At 54.8% G+C, this 14054-nt stretch overlaps 1 protein-coding gene across 2 annotated transcripts; it reads left to right on the plus strand.

Annotated features, from left to right (window-relative positions):
- Positions 1–482: 482 nt before the first annotated feature.
- Rnf31 (ring finger protein 31) lies at positions 483–13369 on the plus strand. Of its 2 annotated transcripts, none has more exons than XM_048362724.1 (21): positions 483–700; positions 788–934; positions 1042–1197; positions 1397–1456; positions 1545–1620; positions 2633–2810; positions 3792–4158; positions 4324–4614; positions 4848–5096; positions 5205–5390; positions 5492–5698; positions 8970–9143; positions 9239–9337; positions 9431–9520; positions 11227–11341; positions 11462–11580; positions 11718–11831; positions 11959–12016; positions 12755–12851; positions 12986–13154; positions 13248–13369. In XM_048362724.1, exons 1-21 carry the CDS (start codon positions 512–514, stop codon positions 13299–13301), a joined length of 3195 nt encoding a protein of 1064 aa, XP_048218681.1. In that variant the 5' UTR covers positions 483–511; the 3' UTR covers positions 13302–13369. The 2 variants fall into 2 exon arrangements, with proteins under 2 accessions (XP_048218681.1, XP_048218682.1); XM_048362725.1 differs by having other exon boundaries at positions 4327–4614.
- Positions 13370–14054: the final 685 nt, after the last annotated feature.

The following is a 14054-nucleotide window of genomic DNA, read 5'->3' on the forward strand; positions in this document are numbered from 1 at the left end:
CGAAGGCGGGAGCCGCGGGCAGCGTCCCCCCGGCCGGGGTACCGAGCAGGAGAGCGGGCGGGCCTCGCTCGAACTGGGCCCCCGGGGGCGCGAGTCGAAGGCCGGGTGCGGGGCCGCAGCGGGGCCTCGGGGGTGCGAGCGGAGCCGAGGGCGGCGCTCCCGCGGAGGAGGCGGGCCCGGAAGGAGCCGAGCGGGCCGGGCGGGCGCGGAGGAGCGCTCCGAGGGGAGGGAAACGGCCGGGCCGGGCCGGGGGCGGAGCCAGCGGCGGCTCGCCTCCGCATTGGCGGGGACGCAGGCCCGGCCCGGCCGGCCCCGCCCCCTCGCGGGCAGGCCCCGCCCCCTTCACTTTAACTCCCGCCCCTTCCTCTGAAACTTGGTGCGGCCCCGCCCTCCCGCCCGGCGCTTCCTGTTCCCGGCTCACCCGGGTGGGCGCCGGGCCGGGCCGTCTGTCAGTCGGCTGGGCGAGCCGCGCGGCCGCGGCGGGGCCGCCCGGGCGGCGTGTCGCGTCGGGATGCCGGGGGAGGAGGAGCGCGCCTTCCTGGCGGCCCGCGAGGAGCTGGCGAGCGCCCTGCGGAGGGACTCGGCGCAGTCGTTCTCCCCGGAGCAGCTCCGGCCGCTCCTGGCCGCCCCCCTGCCGCCGGCCGCCCGCTACCTGCAGCTGGACGCCGCGCGGCTGGTGCGCGGCAACGCGCGCGGGGAGGTGAGGCCCGGGCGGCCCGGGGAGCGGGGCGCGGAGCCTCCCCGGGCGCGGGCCGGGCTCACCGGCCTGCCTCCTCCCGCCCTCCAGCCCCGAAGCTACCTCGGCACCCTGTCCACGGCCCTGAACATCCTGGAGAAGTACGGCCGCAACCTGCTCAGCCCCCAGCGGCCCCGCTACTGGCGCGGGGTCAAGTTCAACAACCCGGTCTTCCGCACCACGGTGGATGCCGTGCAGGTGAAGCCCCCGGCTCCCACGCCGGGCCGGAGGGGGGAGGGCCCGGCCTCGCCGCCCCGGGAGCCCGCCCGGGGAGGGGGCGGTGACCGGTGGTGGATGTGCGGCAGGGCGGCCGGGACGTGCTGCGGTTGTACGGCTACACGGAGGAGAGGCCGGATGGCTTGAGCTTTCCTGAAGGGCAGGAGGAGCCGGATGAGCACCAGGTTGCCACGGTCACGTTGGAAGTGCTGCTGCTTCGGACCGAGCTCAGCTTACTGCTGGAGGTGGGAGAGATGCCCCTCTGGTCCCTTGAGGTCCTTAGGCACCCCGGCTGGAGAGCCCGGGCTCACCCAAGCTTTGGGGGACCCCCATGCTGCTCAGTGGTCTGGGAGCCCCTGATACGGTTCTGCTCCCTGTTAGGGAGGGCAGGGCTTAGAGAGGGACCCTTGCCCTCCGTGAGAGTTCTTACCATCTTATTTGCAGAATACTCATCCAAGACAGAACGCACTGGAACAGCTGCTAAATGACAAAGCTGGAGATGAGGTAAGGAGAGCTGCTGCTAATCGAAGGGGTCAGGACTCGGGGTCCGGGGTCTGCCCCCCCTTGCCCATTGTCTGCTCCTTCTTCCTAGTTGCTGCAGCTTTCAGAATTGGACCCCCTCCTGAGAGAGCTTGCTCCCGGCCCCCTCACCACCCCCTCTGTCACAGGTATCACCCGCCCTTTATGGAAGAGAGCAGTAGACTATGACTGGTGGATATTTGGGACTTTGAGGTTCTCACATTTCTTTTCTTTCTTTTCAGTACTGAATTTGAACTTAGGGTCTTGTGTGCATGAGTCACAGCCCCAGCCTGGCTTTGTAATTGGCGGGGTGGTTGTTGGATTTTGCTTTCTTTTTTTTTGCCACACCAGGATTTGGACTCAAGACTTCATGTTTTTGCTCAGCTTGCTTGTCTACTGCCTCACACTCCACCCACTTAGAATTTCAGCTTTGCTTTTTGCTGGTTATTTTGGAGATGGAGTCTTATGGACTTTTCTGCCTGGGGTGGCTTCAAATTTCAGTTGTCTGGAATTTAGCCTCCTGAGTATCTAGGATTGTAGGTATAAGTCACTGGTGCCTGGCTTTTTGCCTTTTTTTTTTTTTTCCTTTTCTTTTTGGGTGTCAGTCCTGGGGCTTTAACTCAGGGCCTGGGTGCTATCCCTGAACTTTTTTTTTTTTTTGCATTTCTGAGTTTTTGGCAGTTAATTGGAGATAAGAGTCACAGTTTCCTGCCACAAAAAAGCTGGAAGTGAAACTGTGGCTCAAATGGTACGTGCTAATCTGGAGCATAAAAGCTTAGGAACAATATCCAGGCCTTGAGTTCAAGCCCCAGGACCTGTGTGCACGCGCGCACATGCACACACAGAGTAAAAATATGTGATACTTACCTGTTTCTTACTTGTGCTTTGTATAATACAGTGTCCTCCACTTCCATTCATTTCTCTTAAGTGATAGGATTTTCATTTTTGTAAATGAATAATACTCTGTTGTGTGTACCATGTGTGTATAAATATATATCCATGTTTATGTTTCTATATATGGCAGTAGAATATTATATAACCTACTCATCTGTTGACAGATACCTAAGGTAATTACATGTGTTGGGTATTGTGTATAGTGCCACCGTAAACATGAGTATTCGGGTTAAAATTTACAACTTCTTTTTTGCTCCTGTTCTCCAGGCTCTAGTCCTGGTCCTTGCTTTCTCTGTGGCTCAGCGCCAGCCACTCTGCACTGCCCAGCCTGTAAGCAGGCCTCATGCCCGGCTTGTGACCTCCTGTTCCATGGCCATCCATCCCGCGCTCATCACCTTCGACAGACCCTGCCTGGAGCCCTCCGGGCCACCCACCTGAGCCCCAGGTAAGATGCTTTCTCGGTTGGAACAAAGCTAAGAGGCTCACATAGATATTATTTACCAGGGTGTGTGTTAAAGACTAGTACAAGACAAGCAACCAGTCACAGCCATGAGAAATTATAGACAAACACCCTAGGCATCAATCCAATAAGACTGGTTATAATGGTACCTGGGCTGGTGGCTCATGCTTATAATCCTAGCTACTGAGATCCGAGGGTTGAGGTTAAAGCCAGCCTGAATGGTGAATCACACCTGTAATCCTAGTTGCTCAGGAGGTTGAGATCTGAGGATCGTGGTTCAAAGCCATCTGGGGCAGGAAAATCCACAAGACTCTTATTTCCAATTAACCACCAGGAAACCAGAAGCGGTGCTGTGGCTCAAAATGGTAGCGTGCTAGCCTTGAGCAAAAAAAGCTCAGGGTCAGCTCCCAGGCTGCAAGTTCAAGCTTCATAACCCACAAAAAACAAAAAACAAACCAAAAAAACCCCAGCCCTGATCATACTCATTTCTAATTAACAAGTAAAATACTAACTTGAAGTGTGGCTCAAGTGGTAGAGTGCTAACCTTGAGCATAAAAGCTGAGCAGAAGTTCAAAGCCCTACGCTATTGTGTGCGTGTGTGCGTGTGTGCGCGCGCACACACACAGACACACACACACACAGAGACTGGTTATATTATGCCCTTATAAAGGAATGCAGGTAGGTAATATGTAGATATAATCACGTCTCAAGGATAAGCTCCTCTAACAGTATTTTAAACACAAAGCACAATGAAGGCCTTATTGACGATGCCTATCTAGAAGTAAGCTGTAAACTATCATGTACATGTTGAGCAGACAGTGGGTACAGGAGTATTCCAGATAGAGAGAACGAGGTGCACAAAGGCCAGAGCCACATGTCGTTACCTAGGGAACAGGGCCTGGCTGGGGTGAGGGACTCGGGCATCACCGACCACCTCAGCAGGCCGTGTCTGCGTTTCTGTTACAGTTTACCTGCTTCGTCCCCCCTGCTGGCTACAGGAGGCGGCTCTCTTTCCCCCCCTGATCCTGGAAGCGCCCATCTGCTCTGGCTCTGTGCTGCCTGTGCCATGCTGAACGAGCCCTGGGCCGTCCTCTGTGTGGCCTGTAAGAGGCCCAGAGGCTGTAAGACACTGGGGATCAGGGCCGAAGGGCTCCAGGGAAGTGGGGACCAGGACCCTGAGCTGGCCCGGGGCCAGTGGGCGTGTCAGAGCTGCACCTTTGAGAACGAGGCAGCAGCGGTGCTGTGTGCTATGTGTGAGAGGCCGCGGCTTGCCCAGCCCCCCAGCTTGGTGGTGGATTCCCACGAGGCTGGCGTGTATCCGCAGCCCCCTGAGGTAACCTAGTCCTAGCCCTCTCAGCAATGTAGTTACCTTTAACCTCCTGCCATTCTCTACTTCCCTGTTCCCTTTTTTGCCTTCGGTTTTCCCCCTCAGTTCTCTGTATTTCCATTTTGAGCCTCAGCTACCCAGTCAATGGGATAATTCTCTCTACCTTCCCAGCAGGGGGATACTTTGCTCTCTTCTGCCCAGACCCAAGTCTGGTACTGTAGTCACTGTACCTTCTGCAACTCGGGCCCTGGCTGGGTGTGTGCTGTGTGTAACCGGACCAGCAGCCCTACCCCAGTACAGCATGCTCCCGTGCCCTATGCTAGCTCTTTGGAAAAGGGACTTCCAAAGCCTGGGCCCCCACCTCGACTCGGCGCCTCCCCAACCAGTTCCTGTGGAGATGCTGAGAAGCAGCGCCAAGACAGGATGCAAGAGGAAGGTCTCCAGCTAGTGATCAGGATCCGGGTGAGGATCTGTCCTGCACTGAGGGGGCACTGAGCTGGGGAAAGAAAGGCGCCATGGCTTGCTAACAGGAGTTCTTAGAGGAAACCTGTCATCGGGTACTGAATACTTGGGGAAGGGCACTGGTCACGCGGCCGGTGTGTCTGTGGCAGCCCCTGCTGAGGTATTGGATTGGGCTGAGGGTTTGGTGTGGGGCGGTGCTCTTCCAATGGGCCCTCTGCGTGTCTGATCCTCAGGAAGGAGAAACTGCCGGTGCCTGTCCAGAGGAGATCTTCTCAGCCTTGCAGTACTCAGGCACTGAGGTGCCCCTGCAGTGGCTGCGCTCGGAGCTGCCGTACGTGCTGGAGATGGTGGCCGAGCTAGCGGGACAGCAGGACCCGGGCCTGGGGGCCTTTTCCTGTCAGGAAGCCCGGGAAGCCTGGCTGGATCGTCATGGCAACCTTGATGAAGCGGTGGAGGAGTGTGTGAGGGCCAGGAGGAGGAAGGTGCCTGTCCCGCTGGAGGGGGGATGGAGTTGAGGTCCCGGAGTCCTTCATCCTCTCTCTTGCTCATTCCTACCTCCTCTCCCTCCCACTCTCGGCTCCCACGTGCAGGTGCAGGAGCTCCAGTCCCTGGGCTTCGGGCCTGGAGAAGGCTCTCTTCAAGCTCTGTTCCAGCATGGGGGTGATGTGGCACGGGCCCTGACTGAGCTGCAGCGCCAGCGGCTAGAGTCCTTTCACCAGCGCCTCTGGGACACTGGCCCTGGGCCCGCCCCTTCCTGGGATGGGCCAGACAAGCAGGTAGGAGCGCAGGCAGCACGGTCCCAAGCTAGCAAGACCCATGGGGAGGCAGTCGCCGGGGTCTGACACTTATTTCTCTCTGCACCTGAATGAAATTGCAGAGCCTGGTCAGACGGCTTTTGGCGGTTCATGCGCTTCCCAGCTGGGGCCGGGCGGAGCTGGCCCTGTCGCTGCTGCAGGAGACCCCCAGGAACTATGAGCTGCCGGATGTGGTGGAGGCCGTGAGGCAGAGCCAGGACCGGGCCTTCCTCCGTCGCTTGCTGGCCCAGGAGTGCGCAGTGTGCGGCTGGGCCCTGCCCAGAAACAGAGTACGCCCCCCCACCCCCCCATACGTGCCATACATGGCCATCAGCCCACAGCCTTCCCCCTGGCCAATCCCGCCCTCTGCTCTGCGGTCGCTCATGTTCCCCCGATGGTTTCTGAGCAGGGGAGAGCAGGAACTTACTATTGCCCTAACTATGGAAAACTGAAAACAACCATGCTCGTCAGCTTTCTGTTACTACAGTAAACACCTGAAGCAGTCAACGTACGTATGAAGAGAAAGGTTTACTTTGGCTCACGGTTTCAGACATTTCAGCCTATGGTTTTTTGGCTCAGTTTCTCTTTTTCATACTGGGACTATCCCTTCGCTTTTTCACTCGGGGCTAGCTCTACCACCTGAGCCACAGCTCCACTTCCAGCTTTTTATTGGTTAAGTGGAGATAAGAGGTCTTGAGGACTTTGCTGCCCGGGCTAGCCTCCAACTGCAGTGGATGTGTAAGCTACCAATGCCTAGCTGGCTCTATGTCTTTTTTTTTTTTGCCAGTCCTGGGGCTTCGACTCAGGGCCTGAGCACTGTCCCTGGCTTCTTTTTGCTCAAGGCTAGCACTCTGCTACTTGAGCCACAGCGCCACTTCTGGCCATTTTCTGTATATGTGGTGCTGGGGAATCGAACCCAGGGCTTCATGTATATAAAGCAAGCACTCTTGCCACTAGGCCATATTCTCAGCCCTTGGCTCTATGTCTTTAGGCGTGTCGTGGCACAAGCAGAATAACGTGGCAAAACAAAACCACTCACCTTATGTCCAGGAAGTCAAAGACTGGGGTGCCCAGCTCCCTTTGTTGGCATGGCCCTTGACCTAAAGACGTCACACCTGGCCCCTCCCTCGAAAGGCTCCCCCTGTCTCTCAGTAGCGCCACCCCCAGGGACAGGCCTGTACTCTGTGGGTCTTTGTGGGACTCCAAACTACAGCAAATGTCCGATGGTAGAAAAGATTGTATAATGAATTTCCTCACACCTCACTCCACTCCAGAAAACACTCTAGTCACCGAGCTTCAGCAGTATCATTGTATTGCCAATCTTTTTCCTTTTGTGCTGGGGCTGGGGCTTGGGCACACGTGGTCTCTGAGTTTTTTTGCTCAAGCCTAGTGGTCTGCCACTTGGGCCACAGCTCCACTTCTGGGATCTTGTTAGTTAATTAGAGATAAGGGTCTCATGGACTTTTCTGTCTGGGCTAGCCTCAAACTGCAATCCTCAGATCTTAGCCAACTAAGTAGCTAGGATTACAGGTGTGAGCCACCAGCAACCAGCTGTATGGCCAATCTTTATTTCATCTGTACTCATGATTATTTATTTATTTATTTATTTATTTTTTGGCCAGTCCTGGGGCTTGGACTCAGGGCCTGAGCACTGTCCCTGGCTTCTTTTTTTTTTTTTTGCTCAAGGCTAGCACTCTGCCACTTGAGCCACAGCGCCACTTCTGGCCATTTTCTGTATATGTGGTGCTGGGTAATCGAACCCAGGGCCTCATGTATATGAGGCAGGCACTCTTGCCACTAGGCCATATTCCCAGCCCTCATGATTATTTTGAAGCAAATCTTAGGTATTTATAAGTAATAAATTTCATAGTTTGTAAGTAATATTTCAGTGTATATCTCTAAAAGATAAAATACTGTTTGAATAAGTAGCCATAATACCATTGTCCTGCCAAAAATTTAACAATAATTTAGCATCATCAAATATTTACTTGATAAGAATAGCCTTTTACCTGTGTGTCAGTGGTTCATACCTATAATCCTAGCTACTCAGGAGACTGAGATATGAGGATTGCAGTTCAAAACCAGCCTGGGCAGGAAAGTCCATGAGGCTCTTACTTCCAATTAGTCACAGAAAAAGCCAAAGTGATGCTGTGGCTTAAGTGATAGAATTCTAGGCTTGAGCAAAAGGAGCACAGGGACTGCATCTAGGCCCAGAGTTCAAGCCCCAGGACTAGCAGGAAGGAAGGAGGGAAGGGGGAGGGGAGGGAAGGGGAGAAGAGGAGAGGAGAGGAAAGGAAGGAAGCAAGGAAAGAAAGAGGCCCTTATCTCCTGAGCCCTCACTTAATCTAGGTCAAAGTGGCAGTTTGTTATCCTACTGCAGTTCAGTTTAGGTAGCCTGGCTTTGTGTTTTGTTTTTATCTTTTGTCTTTATCTTTTGTCTTAAAATAATTGCAGATGCACAGGAAATTGTGGAAATATGACACTTTACTCATGTTCCCCTAATGGCGTGCTGTAGTGTTAATGATAGTACAGATCTTATTTGTTGTTTTACTTACATGTGTCTGTGTATGTATATATTGTTCTTTGAGATTTTATCCCATATATAGATTCATATAACCATAACCATAATTAAGGTAAAATTATAGCCAGCCTGGTGGGTTCACCTAGCACTCAGGAGGTTGAGGCAGGAGAATTGGGTGTGAGAGGCCAGCCTGGACTACATACTGAGTCTCAGGCCAGCCATGCAACATAACAAGGCTGTCTTTAAGTTTTAAAAAGATATCTGTTGTCCCATGTCACAAAAAATCACCTCATGCTGGATCCCATAGTTGTAACTCTTCCCCCATGCTCAGCATCTAACAACCACTGTTCTGCTCTCTGTAGGGTTATCATTTCAAGGTGTGTGTGTGTGTATGTGTGTGCGCGCGTGTATATGCTGGTACTAGAGCTTGAACTCAGGGTCCTGCACTCTCACTTGGCTTTTTTGCTCAAAGCTGATGCTTTGTCACTCGAGCTACACTTCACTGCCAGCATTTGGTGGTTAATTAGAGATAAGAGTCTCACAGGGGCTGGGAATATGGCCTAGTGGTAGAGTGCTTGCCTAGCGTGCATGAAGCCCTGGGTTTGATTCCTCAGCACCACATAAATAGAAAAAGTTGGAAGTGGTGCTGTGGTTCAAGTGCTAGCCTTGAGCAAAAGAAGCCAGGGACAGTGCTCAGGCCCTGTGTTCAAGCCCCAGGACTGGCCAAGAAAAAAAAAAGTCACATCTGCTCATACTACCTTCAAACTGTGATCTTCATATCTCAGCCTCCCGAGTAGCTACGATTGCAGGCGTGACTACCAGCTCCCAGTTTCAAGATATTAGTTACCTATTTGCTTTTGATTGAACGCGATTGACATTCTTGCCTTGTCTTTAGATCTTGCTATTGCTTGTTTTCCTCTGCTAATTACCTTTGGATATTTGGGTTGCCAGCATTTATGGACACCTGGACGTGTGGCCAGTCACCTGTTTGCAGCTTCTGATCTCCCTCTTCTCCTCGCCCTCTCCCCCTCTCCCCCCAGATGCAGGCCCTGATTTCCTGTGAGTGCACCATCTGCCCTGACTGCTTCCGCCAGCATTTCACCATTGCCCTGAAGGAGAAGCACATCACAGACATGGCGTGCCCCGCCTGTGGCCGCCCAGACCTCACCGATGACACCCAGTTACTCAGCTACTTCTCTACTCTGGACATCCAGGTGCCATCTTCCCGGCGGTTCCGGTGTCCCATGCCTTGAACTCGCCACCTCCACGTCCTCAGCTCGCCACTCACCGTCTCTGCCTTCTGTTCTAGCTACGGGAGAGCCTAGAGCCAGACGCCTATGCATTATTCCATAAGAAGCTGACTGAGGGGGTGCTGATGCGAGACCCCAAGTTCTTGTGGTGTGCCCAGGTAAGTGTCCTGACCAGAAGGGCCAGTTATGGTGGGGCAGCCGAGGCGTCTGCGGGCCAGGCTTTGGATAGCTTTATGTTCTTACATTCACAGTGCTCCTTTGGCTTCATATACGAGCGGGAACAGCTAGAGGCCACATGTCCCCAGTGCCACCAGACCTTCTGTGTGCGCTGCAAGCGCCAGGTGAGTCACACTCGCAGTGTGAGAAATACTTGCTCAGCCAAGCTGGCGTGCCGTTTTAGACCCAGGGTGTACTAGAAGGCAAACCAGTCACAAGGTGTGAGTTTAAAAAGCATGCTATGTAGGGGGGAGCCAGGCACAAGGAAAAAGGGAAGAACGGAGCAGCAAGGAGTGGGAAGGAAATGGGAGAGGAAGAAGAACGTAAAGAAAGGGAAAGTAGCCGGGCACTGGTGGCTCACACCTATAATTCTAGCTCCTCAGGAGGCTGAGATCTGAGGATCACAGTTCAAAGCCAGCCCGGGCAGCAAAGTCTGTGAGACTCTTCTTTCCACTAAAACTACCAAAAGAGCTGGAAGTGGAGCTGCGGCTCAAGTTGTAGAGTGATAACCTGAGCCAAAAAAAGCTCAGGGGCAACACCTAGGTCCTGAGTTCAAGCCACAGGACCAGCACACACACAGACACACAAAAGAACAGGAAGTAGATTAAACATGGTCAAACATAGGTATAAATTCTGTAAAGAAAAGGAGTAGCAATCAGATACTGATAATAGCGTGGACCTACTAGTGATAGATGGATTCTAGACAAGCCAGCTCTAAAATGACTTAATGTTTTTTTGTGGGGTGGGGGTGGAAATAGTACAGGGAATTGAACTCAGGGCCACTTAAGCCATACCCCTCAGTCCTTTTGCTTTCAGTTCCTTTTTCAGCTAGGGTTTCTTGATTTTACCCTGACAAGCCTCAGACTGCAGCCCTACCTCCTTCTGAATAGCTGGGACTGTAGACAGAAGTAACCGCACCCAGCCTAAAATGGCTTAAACTCTGGCATGCAAGTTAAGAAGAAGCCAACCATGTAGAGATACAGAAAGAACAACCCAAGCAAAGAACCAAGGCCTTGGGTCAAGAGTGAGACTGTCAAGAGCCAACTGTCAGATCAAGACAGACCGCGAGGCAAGGAAGGCAGTTTTGCCTTTCATTCTGAGAATGTTTGCTACCCAAAAGAATGGCATATGTTGATGACATAGTAAAACAAACACCTGAGTCCTTACCTTCAGATCTCAAAACCAGCACCTGACCAATACTGTTGAAGCTCCCTGACTTCTGCTTTGAAAGGCTTTACAGTGTGGGGGCTGCAGTGTAGAGACTAGGGCCTAGGGAAGCAGAAGTGGAAGCAGAGAGATTAGTAAATCAAGCAAGTAATTGAAAGCAAGATGTGACATTGGTGCGGTAGCAATAAGGATTAAGAAAAAGGGTACAGGTTGTGTGGCAAAAATGAAACCTGTGAATAATATGAGGTGGTATGAGGAAATAAAAATCCAAGGTTAAACAAGGCACCGGCAGCTCATGCCTTTGATCCTAGCTACTCAGGAGGCTGACATCTGAGGATCATATATGGTTCAAACCGAGCTGAGCAAAAAAGTCCAAAAGACTTCATCTGTGGTTAACCGGTACAATGTTGTACTGGAGGCATGGCTCAAGTGGTAAAGTACCAGCTGTGAACAAGAAAGCCAAGGAAGCATATAGGCTCTGAGTTCAAGTCCGAGTATTGACACCTACAGAGAGACAGAGACCACAGTAGCCCCTCAGTTCTAGGGTGTGAGCAAATAGTGATGGGGAGTGACGGGAAGTCAGCGGGGACCGCGTGGCAGGACGAGTGGGAAGCTCCAGGGCGTGGGCCGGGGCCCGCGTGAGCAGCCTCTTCTCTTTTGGCAGTGGGAAGAGCAGCACCGAGGGCGGAGCTGTGAGGAGTTCCAGAGCTGGAAACGCACCAACGACCCAGAATACCAGGCCCAAGGCCTCGCCATGTATCTTCAAGAAAACGGTATCGGTAAGGCTAGCCTCCTTGCCTGTCCGGATGCTCGGCAGCCTGCCGGGAAGGGCAGCGGCTCTCTTCTTGAGGCCTGAATGTCCCGGTGGTGGCTCTAGCCCAGACCTCTCATCCCCGCAGACTGCCCCAAGTGCAAGTTCTCGTACGCGCTGGCCCGGGGCGGCTGCATGCACTTCCACTGCACGCAGTGCCGCCACCAGTTCTGCAGCGGCTGCTACAACACTTTCTACGCCAAGAATGTGAGTGCGGGGCGCGGGGGCGGGATGATGCGGGAGGCTGACACTCTCCCTGCCCCTGCGCCCTTCATACAGGGGGTTCCTGAGAGCTCCGCACCCCAGATTTTCAACTTCCCCTCCTCCATCTGGGTTTCCACCAGAAATGTCCAGACCCTAACTGCAGGGTGAAAAAATCCCTGCACGGCCACCACCCTCGAGACTGCCTCTTCTACCTACGAGACTGGACTGCTGCCCGGCTGCAGAAGCTCCTGCAAGTGAGCAGAGGCCAGCCCAGGGGCCAGGGGCCCGGGTCCCGGGTGGGAAAGGATGGAAAATGCCTTCTGGTAGGAAATACAACAGGCTGGATCAAGGGAATGTCACACCGTCTCTCCCCTTCCTCAGAACAATCACGTCCTGTTTAATACGGAGCCACCAGCTGGGGCCCGCGCAGTCCCCGGGGGTGAGTGTCAGACCGTCCTCCACAAGGGGAGACAGTTGTGGGGTTTGGGGGCCCTACTGTAGTGGGGCAAAGGGGAGGCCCAGGTCTGCAGTTGTGCCCTTTGGCAAGTTATTAACCTCAAGGCCTATTTATTCCTCTATAAAATCCAAGTGAAAACACCCTGAGGCCTGGCTATTTACCTAAGGTACCATTAAAAGTGATTGCTCTTAACGCTAGGCTTCTTCTCAAGTCCTCCAATGATTATGATTCATTAATCCGGTGGGCATTTGAGGAGGCCCGCTAGCTGCAGGCCTCTGTTAAAGGTTCCCTGAGAGCAATAGAAAGGTCTGATGTAGGTTTCTAAGCTACTCTGCTTGTCAACATCTGGAGATACAACCTCTACCGAGTAAGTTAGCCCTAACTGGGACTGTGAAGAAAGTGGGAGAATGCTGCCTAGCCAGCCCCAGGCCCCGAGTTCAACCCCTGGACTATGAACGCTTCAGCGACCTGCAGGAGCTAAAAACCCCCAGGAGTGCCATAGCACGGGAATGTGTGGTGTGGGTCAGAAGCCGGCTTGGATGAGAACCAAGGACTGAAAGCTCCCTGCCTCGTTATGAAGAGTTGGCCTTGTGCCGAGAGCATCTCTGAGCACGTCCCTGGGCTGGGTCCCGTGTGGGAGGCTGCCTCCCCACGCGGCGCGGACACGCGGGGGGGGGGGGGGGCTCCAGGCGAACGGCCCCCTCCTCTCCCGCTCTCTAGGCGGCTGCCGAGTGATGGAGCAGAAGGAGGTTCCCAACGGGCTCAGGGACGAAGCTTGTGGCAAAGAAACGCCAGCGGGCTACGCCGGCCTTTGCCAGTGAGTGCCAGCCCGGCGTGGAGCCCGGGGCGGGGGCGGGGGCGGGGGCGCGGGAGGGAGGCGGGCCTCTGGTCCCGGGGAGAGCCGGCCCGGGCGGGGCGGGGCACGCTCAGTTGTGCTCCGTGCCTCCCGAGGGCACACTACAAAGAATACCTGGTGAGCCTCATCAACGCGCACTCGCTCGACCCCGCCACCCTCTACGAGGTGGACGAGCTGGAGACGGCCACGGAGCGCTACCTGCACGTGCACCCCCAGCCTCTGGCCGGGGAGGAGCCCCCTGCCTACCACACGCGCTTGTTACAGGTACTGCCCACCCACCCTCCCTCCCACCTCACCCTCCCGAAGCCCCCGTCCCTCCAGGCTGCCACTGCCCTCCTCTCCCCCCACCGCCCGCAGAAGCTGACGGAAGAGGTGCCCTTGGGACGGAGTATCCCCCGCAGGAGGAAGTAGAGAGCACGGCTCCCTCCCACCCTCAGGAAGAGCCCAGCACCAATAAAGAGGCACCTCACTGCCCAGGCTTTCGGTGGTCCTTCTTCCTGGCCCCACCCTCTAGGGGCACGGGGGGGGGGGGGAGGGAGGCACACAACATCTTGCTGAAGGAGCTCCCTGCAGCCTGATGCCAACATCCTGGAGCAGAGCCAGGAAAAGCGGACACCATGGGCGGCCACGGCCTCCCTTGCCCATCAGCCTCCGGCCCGGCCCGCTCCTTCTCCACGCGCCTTCTTTCTGCCGGCTGAGCTTGGCTGGTATTTGAGGTCACCTCGAGTATGCCAAACGGGTACTGGGGGTGAAACACAGACTCACAGATGGGCACAGCCTGCCGGAGGTTCCGGGCCAGAGGAGGTCAGGGACCAACCCGCCCTGCCAGAGCCCCGCAGGGTCAGCACCCCACCCGGGGCTGGGAAAGTGGCCTAGTGGTAGAGAGCTCGCCTCGTATACACGAAGCCCTGGGTTCAATTCCCCAGCACCACATATATGGAGAAAGCCGGAAGTGGTGCTGTGGCTCAGGTGGCAGAGTGCTAGCCTTGAGCAAGAAGAAGCCAGGGACAGTGCTCAGGCCCTGAGTCCAAGGCCCAGGACTGGCAAAAAAAAAAAAAAAAGTACACCCGATGGGAGGGACTTCCTCCTCAGTGAGCAGGTCAGAGGTCAGAGTGCACCCGATGGGAGGGACCTCCTCACTGTGAGCAGGTCAGAGTGCACCCG

The sequence above is a fragment of the Perognathus longimembris genome, chromosome 14, assembly GCF_023159225.1.
Source record: "Perognathus longimembris pacificus isolate PPM17 chromosome 14, ASM2315922v1, whole genome shotgun sequence".
Taxonomy (NCBI): Eukaryota; Metazoa; Chordata; class Mammalia; order Rodentia; family Heteromyidae; genus Perognathus; species Perognathus longimembris.

Bases quoted from the DNA above. Each gene is read 5' to 3' on its own strand.
- Rnf31 (XM_048362724.1), top strand. From the start codon at position 512: ATGCCGGGGGAGGAGGAGCGCGCCTTCCTGGCGGCCCGCGAGGAGCTG. The intron at 4,159-4,323 runs GTAACCTAGTCC...CTACCTTCCCAG, and splicing joins TGTATCCGCAGCCCCCTGAG to CAGGGGGATACTTTGCTCTC. The intron at 11,342-11,461 runs GTAAGGCTAGCC...TCATCCCCGCAG, and splicing joins TCTTCAAGAAAACGGTATCG to ACTGCCCCAAGTGCAAGTTC.